At 41.5% G+C, this 15,958-nt stretch overlaps 1 protein-coding gene across 2 annotated transcripts in view; it reads left to right on the forward strand.

Annotated features, from left to right (window-relative positions):
* The first annotated feature begins 6,547 nt into the window (after positions 1 to 6,547).
* LOC111965857 (palmitoyltransferase ZDHHC9) overlaps positions 6,548 to 15,958 on the forward strand; it is a 43,328-nt gene continuing 33,917 nt past the window's right edge. For both annotated transcript variants that reach the window (XM_023990233.2, XM_070444242.1), the window contains exon 1: positions 6,548 to 7,409. In XM_023990233.2, the coding sequence (XP_023846001.1) occupies positions 7,246 to 7,409 (164 nt within the window). In that variant the 5' untranslated portion in view covers positions 6,548 to 7,245. The remainder of the gene's footprint in view (positions 7,410 to 15,958) is intronic.

Raw genomic sequence — 15,958 nt, forward strand, 5'->3', positions numbered from 1 at the left:
CAACTAGTTTTCATGCACAGCTAGATGTAAAATAAGACCTCTCCAAAAACTTCACAAATAATTACAAATTTCTTGAGTTGTCTGAGATTAATGTAGACTATTTTGAGGAAGTGTACTTATCATGGCGCTGTAGAAGATGGCTGACGTATTACGTGCTCCTAACCGAATGTTTGCATTGTTTGTAACTTAACTTATTTTTTTACTTATTCTGTACATAATGTTGCTGCTACCGTCTCTTATGACCGAAAATTGCTTCTGGACATCAGAACAGCGATTACTCACCACAAACTGGCAGAAGCTTTTTTTTCCTTTAACAAGTCCGCCGTGAAGGACATACTGCTTTTGCGTGAAGAGAAGACAGAGAAATTCGTAGGCGATCCCCACCCACTGCCTTCCGTTCTACTATCTAACATGCAATCATTGGACAATAAAATCGACGACCAACGAGGAAGATTAAACTACCAACTGGACATTAAAAACTGCAATATCTTATGCTTCACGGAGTCGTGGCTGAACGATGACATTATCAACATACAGCTGGCTGGTTATACGCTGCATCGGCAGGATAGAACAGCGGCGTCTAGTAAGACAAGGGGGGCGGACTATGTATATTTGTAAACAACAGCTGGTTTACGATATCTAAGGAAGTCTCGAGATTTTTCTCCCCTGAGGTAGAGTATCTCATGATAAGCTGTAGACCACATTTTTCGTAGCTGTCTACATACCACCACAGACCAATGCTGGCACTAAGACCGCACTCAATGAGATGTATTCCGCCATAAGCAAACAATAAAACGTTCATCCAGAGGCGGCGCTCCTAGTAGCCGGGGACACTAATGCAAGGAAACTTAAATCTGTTTTACTAAATTTCTATCAGCATGTTAAATGTGCAACCAGAGGGAAAGAAACTCTAGACCACCTTTACTCCACACACAGAGACGCCTACAAAGCTCTCCCTCGCCATTCATTTGGCAAATCTGACCATAATTCTATCCTCCTGATTCCTGCTTACAAGAAAAAATTTAAGCAGGACGCACCAGTGACTCGGTCAATAAAAAAGTGCATTGATGATGTCGTCCCCACAGTGACCGTACGTACATACCCCAACCAGAGGCCATGGATTACAGGCAACATCCTGACTGAGCTAAAGGCTAGAGTTGCCGCTTTCAAGGAGCGGGACTCTAACCCGGAAGCTTATAAGAAATCCTGATATGCCCTCTGATGAACCATCAAACAGGCAAAGCGTCAATACAGGACTAAGATCGAATCGTACTACACCGGCTCCGACACTCGTTGGATGTGGCAAGGCTTGCAAACCATTACAGACTACAAAGGGAAGCACAGCCGAGAGCTGCCCAGTGACACAAGCCTACCAGATGAGCTAAAGTACCTCTATGCTCGTTTCGAGGCAAATAACACTGAAACATGCATGAGAGCACCTCTGTTCTGGAAGACTGTGTGATCACGCTCTCCACAGACTATGTGAGTAAGACCTTTAAACAGGTCAACATTCACAAGGTCGCAGGGCCAGACGGATTACTATGACGTGTACTGCAAGCATGCGATGACCAACTGGCTAGTATCTTCACTGACATTTTCAGCCTCTCCCTGTCCGAGTCTGTAACACCAACACTTTTTAAGCAGACCACCATAGTCCCTGTGCCCAAGATCACTAAGGTAACCTGCCTAAATGACTTCCGACCCGTAGCACTCATGTCTGTAGCCATGAAGTGCTTTGGAAGGCTGGTCATGGTTCACATCAACACCATTATCCCAGAAAACCTAGACCCACTTCAATTTGCATTCAGCCCTAACAGATCCACAGATGATGCAAACTCTATTGCACTCCACACTGCCCTTTCCCACCTGGACAAAAGGAACACCTACGTGAGAATGCTATTCATTGACTACAGCTCAGCGTTCAACACCATAGTGCCTTCAAAGCTCATCACTATGCTAAGGACCCTGGGACTAAACACCTCCCTCTGCAACCGGATCCTGGACTTCCTGATGCCCCGCCCCCAGGGGGTATGGGTAAGCAACAACACATCCGCCACACTGATCCTCAACACAGGGGCCCCTCAGGGGTGCGTGCTCAGTCCCCTCCTGTTCTCCCTGTTCACTCATGACTGCACGGCCAGGCACGACTCCAACACTATCATTAAGTTTGCCACAACAGTTGTAGACCTGATCACCGACAACGACGAGACAGGCTATAGGGAGGAGGTCAGAGACCTGGTCGTGTGGTGCCAGGACAACAACCTCTCCTTCAACGTGATCAAGACAAAGGAGATGATTGTGGACTACAGGAAAAGGAGGATCGAGCACGCCCCCATTCTCATCGACAGGGTTATAGTGGAGCAGGTTGAGAGCTTCAAGTTCCTTGGTGTCCACATCACCAACAAACTAACATGGTCCAAGCACAGCAAGACAGTCGTGGAGAGGGCATGACAAAACCTATTCCCCCTCAAGATACTGAAAAGATTTGACATGGGTCCTCAGATCCTCAAAAGGTTCTACAGCTGCACCATCGAGAGCATCCTGGCTGGTTGCATAACTGACTGGTATGGCAACTGCTCGGCCTCTGACCGCAAGGCACTACAGGAGGTTGTGCGTACGGCCCAGTACATCAATGGGGCCATGCTTCCTGCCATCCAGGACCTCTATACCAGGCGGTATCAGAGGAAGGGCCTAAAAATTGTTAAAGATTCCAGCCACCTTAGTGATAGACTGTTCTCTCTGCTACCGCACGGAAAGCGATACCGGAGCCCCAAGTCTAGGTCCAAGAGACTTCTCAACAGCTTCTACCCCAAAGCCAATAGACTCCTGAACATCTAATCAAATGGCTACACAGACTATTTGCATTGCCCCCACCCCCTCTTTGACGCCGCTGCTACTCTCTGTTATTATCTATGCATAGTCACTTTAATAACTACCTACATGTGCATATTACCTCAATTACCTCAACTAACCGGTGCCCCCGCACATTGACTCTGTACTGGTACCCGCTGTATATAGTCTCGCTATTGTTATTTTACTGCTGCTCTTTAATTACATGTTCCTTTTATTTCTTATTCAGATTTTTTTAACTACATTGTTGGTTAGGGGCTTGTAAGTTAACATTTCACTGTAAGGTCTACACCTGTTGCATTTGGCGCATGTGATTAATACCATTTGATTTGATTTGATTTGTTGCTATGCCATTTCAAGAGTTTCAACAGTTATATTGCTGTTTTTTGGAGAAGAAGCTTCTCATTTAATTTGAGCGCATTTTCGGCCACAATCACTCTTCTCGCTGCCTCTCTTCGATTACCTTTGAGCTTTTTCAAAAGAAGGCAAGAGAGGATGTAGGAGAGGATGCAGTTGAGCAATACTAGTTGAGAAAAGACCTGATTTGTTTGTTTTCTGAATTGTCATGATTATATCTAACCACTAGGGGGAGGCACCTGACACGGCCACACAATACTAGACGCTTTTAGACAAATTACTGCCACTCACAGTTCAAATCGGGAAACCCACACACAGAGTTAGAGACAGTACAATGGTACATTCAAGGGTGAAAGGTTCTACCTGGAACTTAAAAGGGCTCTCCTACAGGGACAGTCGAAGAACCCGTTGGTTCTAGGTAGTCTAAAGTGTAGCCTTTGATGACATCATTGTTGTTACAAGGGTCTACCCAATTAAGCATTATTACAGCCTGCTGTATCTGGTCTCAGCTATTAACTGATTAGAAACTCCGAAATTATGTAAGTCTATAAATGGTTATCAACCCCTGTCCCTGGGACTCTTTATTGACATAGAGATAACAGATGATCAAACAATGAGACAATTCTTACATTTCCAGTTAAATAAAAGAACATTGGAACATCAAACATTTGCTGAGGATGTCAGGGACATGAATGCTATCAGTTGTTGACAGTCGTTATGAATTCATGAGACTTTGTTCATGGCTACATCCTGCTCTGCATCTCTTCTGTGTGTGGGCAATAACTTACGTAAGTATCATTGATGTGGAAAAGTGAGCAAACAAGGGAACAAACATGGGCAATTGAATGTCTATCTTTAGAACATCTGATTTTATGATGGAGGTTCATATAATTTGAAGGATATCTTGGCATTCTATGTGATTCTACATGTTCAAATTACAGGTTAAGGGATTTACCGTGAAAATCATGTGCAACGTTATCAATAATCAACATTTATCATTGATATAGTTTGTTTGGTGCGAATTGTCATTCAGTTATCAGAAATACAATTATTTAACATACAAAGAACATACGTGGCATAACCTATAGTATTCCAGAGTATGTTTTGTATAAATCAAATTGTTTTGTGTTCAATTAATATGAATCCCTGATTTTACCTCAGTGTTTAGAGGGTAAAACATTCTAAAAGCCTACATCCTGACATCCCAAGGGACATTATGATTAAGAAAACAACTGTGAATGATGATATCGAATTAAACAATAAACTCAAGTTTTATACTACTCATCGATGGTAGCCTCTGAAAAGTCATAAATTGGCTGATTGAAATAGACAGAATCCCTGGTGGTGATGATGTAGACAGAAGGGTTCCTGCTCTGCTTGTTTACTACCTCCGGTCCACCCCTTCCAGAGGATCTGCCCAACCCCCTCCCTTCTCTTCCTCCTCTAGTTCCTTTACGACCCTCTCATCCTCACTGGAGTTCCTGCTGATGTTCTTTAAGCATTTGCCTAAATTGTGAAAATGGGTACTTTAAACCAATACTGATCAATACTAATTTCCCCCTATTTGATGACATGTAATACGATTTTTCCATAGACTAATTTTATTATGAAGGATATAGATTTTCTACCTATGGTTTTCTGTTCAGGAGTAGGCTAACATGTGTGCTTTGTTCTCTATGGAGAATGTATATTACAGACACAATTATGTTCTTTGTTGTTTTTTTATTGACAATGATAATAGAGACTCTAGCCTAGAGTAGAACACAATAGAATAGAACACAGTAAAATAGAACACAATAGAATAGAACACAATAGAACAGAACACAATATAATAGAACACAGTCAACTAGAACACAATAGAACAGAACACAGCAGAATAGAACACAGCAGAATAGAACACAGCAGAATAGAACACAATAGAAAAATATAGAATGTGGAGTAGAGTATTATACTGAACCAAAATATAAACGCAACATGTAAGTGTTGGTCCCATGTTTCATGAGCTAAAATAAAAGATCCTATACATTTTCCATATGCATAAAAAGTTTATTTCTCTAAAATATTGTGCACAAATTTGTTTACATCCCTGTTAGTGAGCATTTCTCATTTGCTAAGATAATCCATCCACCTGACAAGTGTGGCATTTCAAGAAGCTGATTAAACAGCATGATCATTACACAGGTGCACCTTGTACTGGGAACAATAAAAGGCCACTCTAAAATGTGCAGTTTTGTCACACAACACAATGTTACAGATGTCTCAAGTTTTGAAGGAGCGTGCAATTGGCAGGCTGACTGCAGGAATGTCCACCATAGCTGTTGCCAGGGAATGTAATGTTAATTTCTCTATCATAAGCTGCCTCCAACATTGTTTTAGAGAATTTGGCAGTATATCCAACCGGCCTTACAACCGCAGACCACGTGTACGGCATAGCGTCAGCGACGGTTTTGCTGATGTCAACGTTGTGAACAGAGTGCCCCATGGTGGCGGTGGGGTTATGGTATGGGCAGGCATAAGCTACGGACAACGAATCTAATTGCATTTTATCATGGCAATTTGAATGCACAGAGATACTGTGACGAGATCCTGAGGCCCATTGTCGTGCCATTCATCCGCCGCCATCACCTCATGTTTCAGCATTATAATGCATGGCCCCATGTCGCAAGGATCGGTACACATTTCCTGGAAGCTAAAAATGTCCCAGTTCTTCCATGGCCTGCATACTCACCAGACATGTCACCCATTGAGCATGTTTGGGATGGTCTGGATCGACGCGTACGACGGCATGTTCCAGTTCCCGCCAATATCCAGCAACTTCGCACAGCCATTGAGGTGTGGAACAACATTCCACAGGCCACAATCAACAGCCTGATCAACTCAATGCGAAGGAGTGTCATGCTGCATGAGGCAAATGGTGGTCACACCAGATACTGACCGTTTTTCTGATCCACGCCCCTACCGTTTTTAAGGTATCTGTGACCAACAGATGCATATCTGTATTCCCAGCCATGTGAAATCCATAGATTACGGCCTAATGTATTTATTTAAATTGACTTATTTCCTTATATGAACTGTAACTCAGTAAAATCTTTGAAATTGTTGCGTTTATATTTTTGTTCAGTACAAAATAGAAAAGAAAATAATAGGATAGAATGTATTATTTCCCAGAAGACAAACATTGCAATTATTTCGTGTCTGGTAATATTTTTTACCATTACTTGATTGGTAGCGTAATATCCCAATGTTTCAAATAGAGAACACAACCTCCTTTGTTCCTTGCTTACTGTACTGCCCCTTTAAAATAAGACATTTTAATCTAGGCGTGTTTCCTGCACCCATTGATTAGAAACGATTCAAACTCGCATCGCGTCTTGCGGGAAAGCAAAACCAACACACCTTATTTAGGCAACGATTATTTATGATATAGGCCTATTGTTTTTTATTCATTATTATATCTTACTGAATAGACTAATATCAACATAAACCAAGCGATGACTGTCATGTGCACGCATGTATTATCAGTTTTATGGTTGTCACTCGGTCAAGGTCCACGCTCCTGATGCGAGTAGCAAGACTGGATTTATTTCCTTTGGGCAAAGAAGATCTGACTCAAACAAATTCCGTTATTAAAGGGGATAATTTAGGATACTGATTACTGTTCTACTCTAGAATGGAAGCCCTCTGGCACTGGAAGGAGGTGGACGCACTGAAACGAGGAGAACTTTGATTGCCGAAAATATGGATAGATGCATGGATTTGTTCAAATGAATGACACGAACGACAAATGCTTCACAATCGTGTCATTTCAGACCAACTAACGTGGAGTGTTCATAGGAATACGCATATTTGTGAGCTGAATCGCCCGTTTAAAAGGTGAAGGGGGAAAAAACTATCTCACGGATATTTCCTGTCACAGGGAAATGTACTCTACCGTATAATTTTCGTTTTGAAAGTCAAGTAAATGTTGTAATTTACATGCAGTGGCCTATAAACATTATATGTCACTATAGTTTACTGAGTTGAACGAAAACTGTCAGTATGTCGGCGGTAATGATGACACGGAAAGTACGAAAATGGGAAAAGCTCCCAGGGAAAAACACTTTCTGCTGTGATGGACGCGTAATGATGGCCCGGCAGAAAGGCGTCTTCTATCTAACCTTATTTCTCATCGTTGGCACCTGCTCCCTGTTCTTCGCATTCGAGTAAGTATATCTGTTTATCCATTGTTTATTTGGGCGATGATTAAACAAGCAAGCAAGCTGTCAAAATAATTCGTCCGTGTTTTCTCAATAAATTCTGAACAAATCAAAGTCCCATGACGTTTCCTTAGTGTAAAATGTTTTCTAGGATGAGGTACTTTTAGGGCCGCAAGTCCGATGAAACGAATAACCTGTAGTAGGCCTAAATATAGCCTTTATTTACCCTGTACCAAGCTATGAATTAAGTGATAAGGCATATAAAATATTGAAAAAAAAAAAATCCCCCACAAAAATCGTTGGCTGAGTGGTATCAGACAGGAACCATTATTGATTAATATCTAGTCTTGCATATTTAAATATTTACTTCCCTTACTGTCCAGTGAAAGGGGCCCTTGCTCAACATTAAGCATTGCCTTTCAGAACATAATAATAAAACATCAACCTAGCTTTACAGCCTGGTCTCATAGACGACGTAACATAGTAAGTGTAAATCCGTAACACTCAAATTAGTATTATATGTTTAGTAGGGCTACATATGACATAAGTTGATTGTGGTGGATGAAAATCTAGGTAACAAAGGTTGCGTGTTTGAATCTCATCATGGACAACTTCAGCATTTTAGCTAATTACCAATTTTTCAACTACTTGCTACTTTGCAACTACTTAGCATGTTTGCTAACCCTTCCCCTAACTGTAACCCTTTAACCTAACCTGCACTGGACTTGGCAGGTGGAGCTAGCTGGCCAGGTGTTTTACAACTGAGGTTTCAGAGTGAAACCGTAGCCCCCCAGAAACAGACTGGCCAAAGAACAGTTCAGGCAATGCCTTGTCAGTGTGCCTGTCTAAATATTATTTAGTTTGTTGCAGAATTATCATGAATTAATAAACAAATGGGGGCCTCAAGGAAAAGTGGTCCAGTGTGTCCAAAATGTTTCCCTCCATGAAATGTATTGCATGATATTCTAACAGCTGGAATCAAGTTTTACCAAGTAATTCTACTGGACAGGGACCGTCACTGCTAGGCTTCTTGGCCTAATGTAATCGTCCAGTGGACTGCTGAGGAGCTACAGCACTGGCTGCAGACTGTAGCTCCCTGGGGCCTCTGGCCCTACAGTAAATGTGCAGCCCTTTCCATCTGTGTGTGCTCAATGGGAGTCTGGGTCGTGTTCATTAGGCACCAAATGTAAGAAAACGGACCGAAACAGGGAGGGGCTATATCTGGACTCGTCCAATCAATAACGCTCAATTTTATTTTACGTTATTGAAACGTTTTTGCCTAATGACCAGAACATTAGGGAGGGAACTGTTGTCTGCCCCGGGGCCGGAGTGGAGACTGATATTGCTGATCCCACTAGTTTAGCGCCTGAGGTTGGACCAGGCCCAAAAGTAACTAATGGCCAGATCGCCGTTAGCACACTACGTTGGTATTACAGTTGCCCCATAATTATCCCTCATGGGGAGGCCTGAATATTAACATAGAGATTGAGCTGGGGAACAGGGGCTGTAATTCAAAACTCTCCATTACGGAGCAATTTGAGCCGTATCAGATCTAGCCCCTTGACAGGCTAATGACAATTTGCTGAAGGAAGAGGCACAGTGGTTTTCATGCTTTTCATGAGTCATGTTTGAGAGAGTAGCTCACTACCACTAACCAACATCTAGTCACTCCTCTATCGGAAACTGAAGTGATATCTGGGATCTTTCACTTCCACTATACTATATCTCAAAAAATATTAAATGTCCTAACACAGTGGTTTCCAAACTTTTTATAGTCCCGTACCCCTTCAAACATTTAACCTCCAGCTGCGGTAAGTGGACTAGCACCAGGGTCAGCACACTCAAATGTTGTTTTTTGCCATCATTTGCCACACACACACACACTATACGATACATTTATTAAACTTAAGAATGAGTCTAAGTTTGTCACAACCCGGCTCGTGGGAAGTGAGAAGGAGCTCTTATACGTAGGACCAGGGCGCAAATAATAATAATCAATAATTTTGCTCTTTATTTAACCATCTTACATATAAAACCTTATTTGTTCATTGAAAATTGTGAATAACTCACCACAGGTTAATGAAGGGTGTGCTTGAAAGGATACACATAACTCTGCAATGTTGGGTTGTATTGGAGAGAGTCTCAGTCTTAAATCATTTCCCCCACACAGTCTGTGCCTCTATTTAGTTTTCATGCTAGTGAGGGCCGAGAATCCACTCTCACATAGGTACGTGGTTGCAAAGGTCATCAGTGTCTTAACAGTGTGATTTACCAAGGCAGGATACTCTGAGCGCAGCCCAATCCAGAAATCTGGCAGTGGCTTCTGATTAAATTGAATTTTCTCAGAACCGCTTGTTGCAATTTCGATGAGGCTCTCTTATTCAGATATCGGTAAGTGGACTGGCATGAAAGGGATAATGAATCCAGTTTGTGTCATCTGTTATATCACATTTGACATTGTCTGTAAGCTTGAGTTCATTTGCACACAAAAAAATCATACAATGATGGAAAGACCTGTGTGTTGTCCTTGTTAATGCAGACAGAGAAGAGCTCCAACTTCTTAATCATAGCCTCAATTTTGTCCCGCACATTGAATATAGTTGCGAAGAGTCCCTGTAATCCTAGATTCAGATCATTCAGGTGAGAAAAAGCATCACCCAGATAGGCCAGTTGTGTGAGAAACATCATGCAAGCGGTCAGACAAGTAAAAATTATGGTCAGTAAAGAACTTTTAAGCTCGTCTCTCAATTTAAAAAAACGTGTCAATACTTTGCCCCTTGATAACCAGCGCAATTCTGTATGTTGTAAAAGCATTACATGGTCGCTGTCCATATCATTGCATAATGAAGAAAATACACGAGTTCAGGGGCCTTGCTTTAACAAATAACTATTTTCACTGTCATGTCCAAAACGTCTTTCAAGCTGTCAGGCATTCATTTGGCAGCAAGAGACTCTTGGTGGATGCTGCAGTGTACCCAAGTGGCGTCGGGAGCAACTGTTTGCACTCGCGTTACCACTCCACTATGTCTCCCTGTCATGGCTTTTGCGCCATCAATACAGATACCAACACATCTTGACCACCAAAGTCCATTTGATGTCACAAAATTGTCCTGTACTTTAAAAAATATCCTCTCATGTTGTCCTGGTTTGCAGAAGAGGATGTCTTCCTTAATTGACCCACCATAAAAGTAACGGACATATACCAGGAGCTGTGCCAGGCCCGCCACGTCTGTTGACTCATCTAGCTGTAACGCAAATAATTCACTGGCTTGTATGCGAAGCAGTAATTGTTTCAAAACATCTTCTGCCATGTCACTGATGTGTCGTGAAACAGTGTTGTTTGGTGAAGACATTGTCTGTATAGGATTGTGTGGTCTTTTGTATGTTTTGCAACAAACAGAAATGATCATTTCTTATTGGTCCAGGTCCCTAATTTTCTGTATTTTTTCTTCTGTTTGATGCTAAATGAACAGGCTCAGGCTTTGATAGTCATTTGGCTCTGTGAACTGAAGGCCTGGCTGCTGCTGTACAAGTCCTCATGGGGGTGGCTAGTCTAGCAGAGCGGCCCTTGTCTTCTTCCGGTCAGATCCCTCAAATATTGTGTGTGTGTAGCTCGGGAGGGGGAGAGATTGCACTGCCAAGTGCTGACCTTAGTGTGACTCTGGCCAGAGGATATCTAGTAACAGACCTGAGGTCCCCCTGGGTATCCATCGTCCCCTCTCTGTGTGTGTGTGTGTGTGTGTGTGTCTAAATCAGCAAATTAAATGAGTGTTTTATGATTGAACAGGTAAAGGTAGTCACTCCCTGGTTGTCTGTTTTTCTTCATTTTGGTGTCTAATGAACACAACCACGTCAGTGCCCTGATTTCATATTCAGAACCACTATCTATTTCCAATTATCATAAGGTAGTCTTTGTTTCGTAAAAAATATCTTGTTTAAGGTTTTGTTGTTTTATAGGGAGAGCGAATTTCAGTGAAATTATCCTGTTCATATCTGTACTTCAAGTCAAGGAGGCGAGCTAGGGAGAGACACTTTACATGTTTTTCACCTCCATCCAAGTGCTTTGAAATGGAAGACACATGCCACCATTCTTACAAGAGATGTGTGATATCATCTCTTTAAAGGACTCAGGTGTGCGGTACTGCCTCATAGCCACTCTGGCAGCATTTTGGGTCTTAAGGTTTCGGACCCTTCTCAATTTTCAGATCAATATGAAGTGCGTCCCAAATGGCACTCCACTGGGCCCTGGTCAGAAGTAGTGCACTATAGGGGAAAGGGTGCCATTTGGAACACAGCCGTTGTTTGCAGTGGCTTGTTGGGTCCTTATTGATTCTCCACACTACTATGTTCCTTTTTCCTCTCTGTCAGAGGTCACTGGTGTGGTATTTCATGGAATCACATCGTTGTGATCTGATTTATTAATGAATCACTTTGTTCTGCTCCACTGTTACAACTTTTTGTTGCTGATGCAACTTGTTTCTGAATATTAATATCAGACAGTTTTCAATTCCAAATGGTTTTAAAATGACCGAAGATTTAGTTGATTGTCCTTAAGTTGAGTAACCAATTGTAGTGTTTTTTTTTTTTTTTTAGTTCATTATTATATATTGATGTCACTAAACTGCACCCTTACTGTCGGTTGGGGTTTCTTTCTTATTGTTCAAAGGGCAATGTCCAGACAGCACTTTGAGGTCTTAGTCTTGTGGCCATTCTTGGTTTCAAGCCAATATGTCATGAAGACAACTGGGCACAAACCTTGGTAAGTTCAGATTGGAGATTTATGTCTAGAACAAACATGACATGTAGAATAAGGAATCACATACTACCTGCAGAACATGCCCCAGTTGTTGCTGAGATGACTGTGGCTTAGAGATCACTAGGGACTCTGGTCAGAATATACAGCGGCGAATATTATGGGGCTATTTCCTGGGTCAGAGAACTGTTTAGTGTGTGTGACAAAGAGAGACCTTACAAAAGAGAGAAGTTACACAGCAGGCGTACTGCAGATCTGTAGCGCAGCAGTATAGTACATAATTCATTGTTATTGTGATTCACTTCTGCTCTCCAACAGACAGCTAACGCCTGTGTTATGTATTCATAAAGGCTGGGTATGAGATACTCAGTGAAGGCAAATGTCAGGAGTGGCAAAGCTAAGGCATGACATTCCTCGGTTCTACTTTTTTAAGGCTGCAAAGTCTCTACCTTAGAGGCCTCTCCTCATCTCCATTCTTGAAATACATGATCAGCCGGTTTCCCAGACACAGATTAATTCTAGTCCTGGGCTGAAAAGCAGGAAATAGGGCAGATAAGTCTCAAACTGAGAATTGCACCCGTTTCATGGACACCTCAACTAAAGTTGAAGGGAACCCAAAAAATATTATTTTTTAGTTCTTGTTACTTAACAAGTCCTGTACCTATCCTCTTATCAGTGTGTTGAGTGTGAAGTTAAATGGTTTAAAGTCTAGATTAGAGAGCCCTCAATAAAATGACCCTTCCCCTCCAGTGGTTAAAAGTTAACAGTAAAGTGTATACTCTGCATCTGTTACCTATTATAATTGATACCAGGTAGAGCCAGTGGTTGATATGTTAGCTCTGCTTTCAATGTATTCAAAGAACTGGCTGTTACAAGCCTCATGTGTTAGGAAAGTGTGTGACAAATTGTACAGGTTCTATGGCATGCAGGTTGGGCTCAAGGCACAATTTTAAAGGGATAGTTAAGAGAAATTACATATTTAGATATCATAAAGGAATTTTGTTGCTCAATGACTTGGTTTGATGTTATTTTGAGATGACTTGAGGGCATAAATATAGCCTACTTTGAACACTCATTTGGGGAGCCTTTCTCACCGACGACAGCGGTGGAGAGAAAGAACAAACAAGGGAATATATGAGAACATATTAAAGGCCCAGTGCAGTCAAAAATGAGATTAACTGTTTTTTATATATATTTCCACACTGAGGTTGGAATAATATTGTTCAATTGTGAAAATTAGGATAGTGCTGATTTTTAAGTGTAAGATCTGTTTGAAAAGACTGCCTGAAATGGTTTGCCTGTTTTGGAGCGATGGAGTTGTGGCCTGCCTTGTGATATCAACAGGTGGTAAATTAGGTTGTGTCTACAGTTACATGTGACTTCGGCTATCAGAACACAAAGCTTGCATTGAAAAAACGGGTCTAGACACACAAGTCGTGTTGTGGTCTGATTGTGTTCAGATCTGTCTGACCACTTCAGGAGGTGGACAGGGATGCATTGTGTGGGGATTTCTCCTCAATCTGGATTCTACCAGAACTCCATTATCAGAATACTAAAGCTGCATGAACTGTCAGGTTCAGAGACATCCTTAGTTAATAGACCAATAAGAGTTCCAAACCCCTCGGGCCAATAACAGCTAGTTTTCAAATTTCCCCTCCTCACTCAGACCACTCCCAGACAGTCCTAGCAAAATTGTTGCTTGAGAAATTGCTATTTATTTATTTTTCACCATGTTTTCAATAAAAAATCACAGTAAGGTGCTTAATTATAACCCAGCAAGGATTTGATGTTGAGACAAAAATGGCTGCATTGGACCTTTTTTTAAGAAAATGAAATTCAATCATATTGAGAGATTTTCAGAAGGCAAATAATACTGAACACAAAATCTGACAATGAGTGAGTCTGAACGTGATTAATTACGCTGTCGATGAAAACTGAAATAGCAAAATGTAAAGGGCCATGCTTAAATTTGACTGGTTTATCGCATTGTTTAAAAAAATTAAGTAAAGCTCAGTCCATCTGCCTCAGGGCTTAAACTAGTGGAAATGTATATTGATTGGATGGATCTCTGCTCCTTTTGATTTTTCCATTAGTGTTGAAAAGGTAGCCTGGTCCCAGATCTGTTTGTGCCATCTTTCCAACTCCTATGGTCATTGTCAATTGTCAAGCAAAGGAGTTGGACACAGCGGCAACAGATGTGGAACCAGACTATTAAATAGGTACTGGGTGGAAACGTATGGCACCAGTATGCAGACTTACCAGTCTAATCTACATAGTGCCTTTTGCCCCACTCAGAGTTCAAAGGAATAAATCCTGAAGTCAAGTCAATCTCCATAATGTGAAAGGAACCGGTAGACTTTGTCACCTTGTGTTTTGTTGACTCACTCTTTTACACTGTAGCTACACCCCTCCCTCTTACTGAACATTTTTACTATGGTGTTTGAGTCAGCATAAAATGGCACCCAAACAAAAAGAGGAAATTAAACATTTAAATGGGAACTGAATATGACAGAACCAGCCTAACCAGTCAGTGTCTGGGGCTTCCATCATAAACGTGCCTTGTGCATGTGTACCAGACTGATTTGGGAGAAAGTTTGTTTTTCAACTAGAACGCATTTTCTTGGATTGATTATGTTTGGGATTTTGTAGGAAGATCCACCATCTTTATACGTCAGGATCCACAAAAAATCGGGTGTTTTTAAAATAATTTCCGTTTGCATGATCAAACCCATATCCTGTTACACTGTGAAATACACTCAAGACTCATCAACCTGTCCAACATGGACATTGGCCTGTACTGTATGACCAGATGTGGTAATACCTTCCCATTCTGTCTTCATAAGGAATTATATGCGTCATGTATAGCTCATAAGGCGTAATACATGTGCTTATGCATTATGAAGAGGGTGTTCATAGGACGTGTTATCATAATACAACTCTCCACATGGGGAGCAGTGCATTATAATGCATCATGCACAGCTTATATGACATTACAAATGTGATTATTATGAAGAGGGAAGTGTTATATATTAGTACCAGTCAAGTTTGGACACACCTACTCATTCAAGTGTATTTCTTTATTTTCACTATTTTCTACATTGTAGAGTAATAGTGAAGACATCAAAACTATGAAATAACACATGGAATCATGTAGTAATGAAAAAATTGTTAAACAAATCAAAATATATTTGAGATTCTTCAAAGTAGCCACCCTTTGCCTTGATGACAGCTTTGCACACTCTTGGCATTCTCTCAACCAGCTTCACCTGGAATGCTTTTCCAACAGTCTTGAAGGAGTTCCCACATGCTGAGCACTTGTTGGCTGCTTTTCCTTCAGTCTCCGGTCCAACTCATCCTAAACCATCTCAATTTGGTTGAGGTCAGGTGATTGTGGAGGCCAGGTCATCTGATGCAGCACTCCATCACTCTCCTCCTTGGTTAAATAGACTTTACAGTCTGGATTCGTGTTGGGTCATTGTCTTGTTGAAAAACAAATGATGGGATGGTGTATCACTGCAGAATGCTGTGGTAGCCATGCTGGTTAAGTGTGCCTTGAGTTCTACATAAATAACTGACAGTGTCACCAAGAAAGCACCATCACAACACCACCTCCATGCTTCACTGTGGAAACCACACATACGGAGATAATCTGTTCACCTACTCTGCGTCTCACAAAGACATGGCGGTTGGAACCAAAAATCTCATTTGGACTCATCAGTCCAAGAGGACAGATTCCCACCGGTCTAATGTCCATTGCTCATGTTTCTTGGCCCAAGCAAGTCTCTCTTATTCTTATTGGTGT

Source organism: Salvelinus sp. IW2-2015, linkage group LG6.2 (assembly GCF_002910315.2).
Source record: "Salvelinus sp. IW2-2015 linkage group LG6.2, ASM291031v2, whole genome shotgun sequence".
NCBI classification, from domain to species: domain Eukaryota; kingdom Metazoa; phylum Chordata; class Actinopteri; order Salmoniformes; family Salmonidae; genus Salvelinus; species Salvelinus sp. IW2-2015.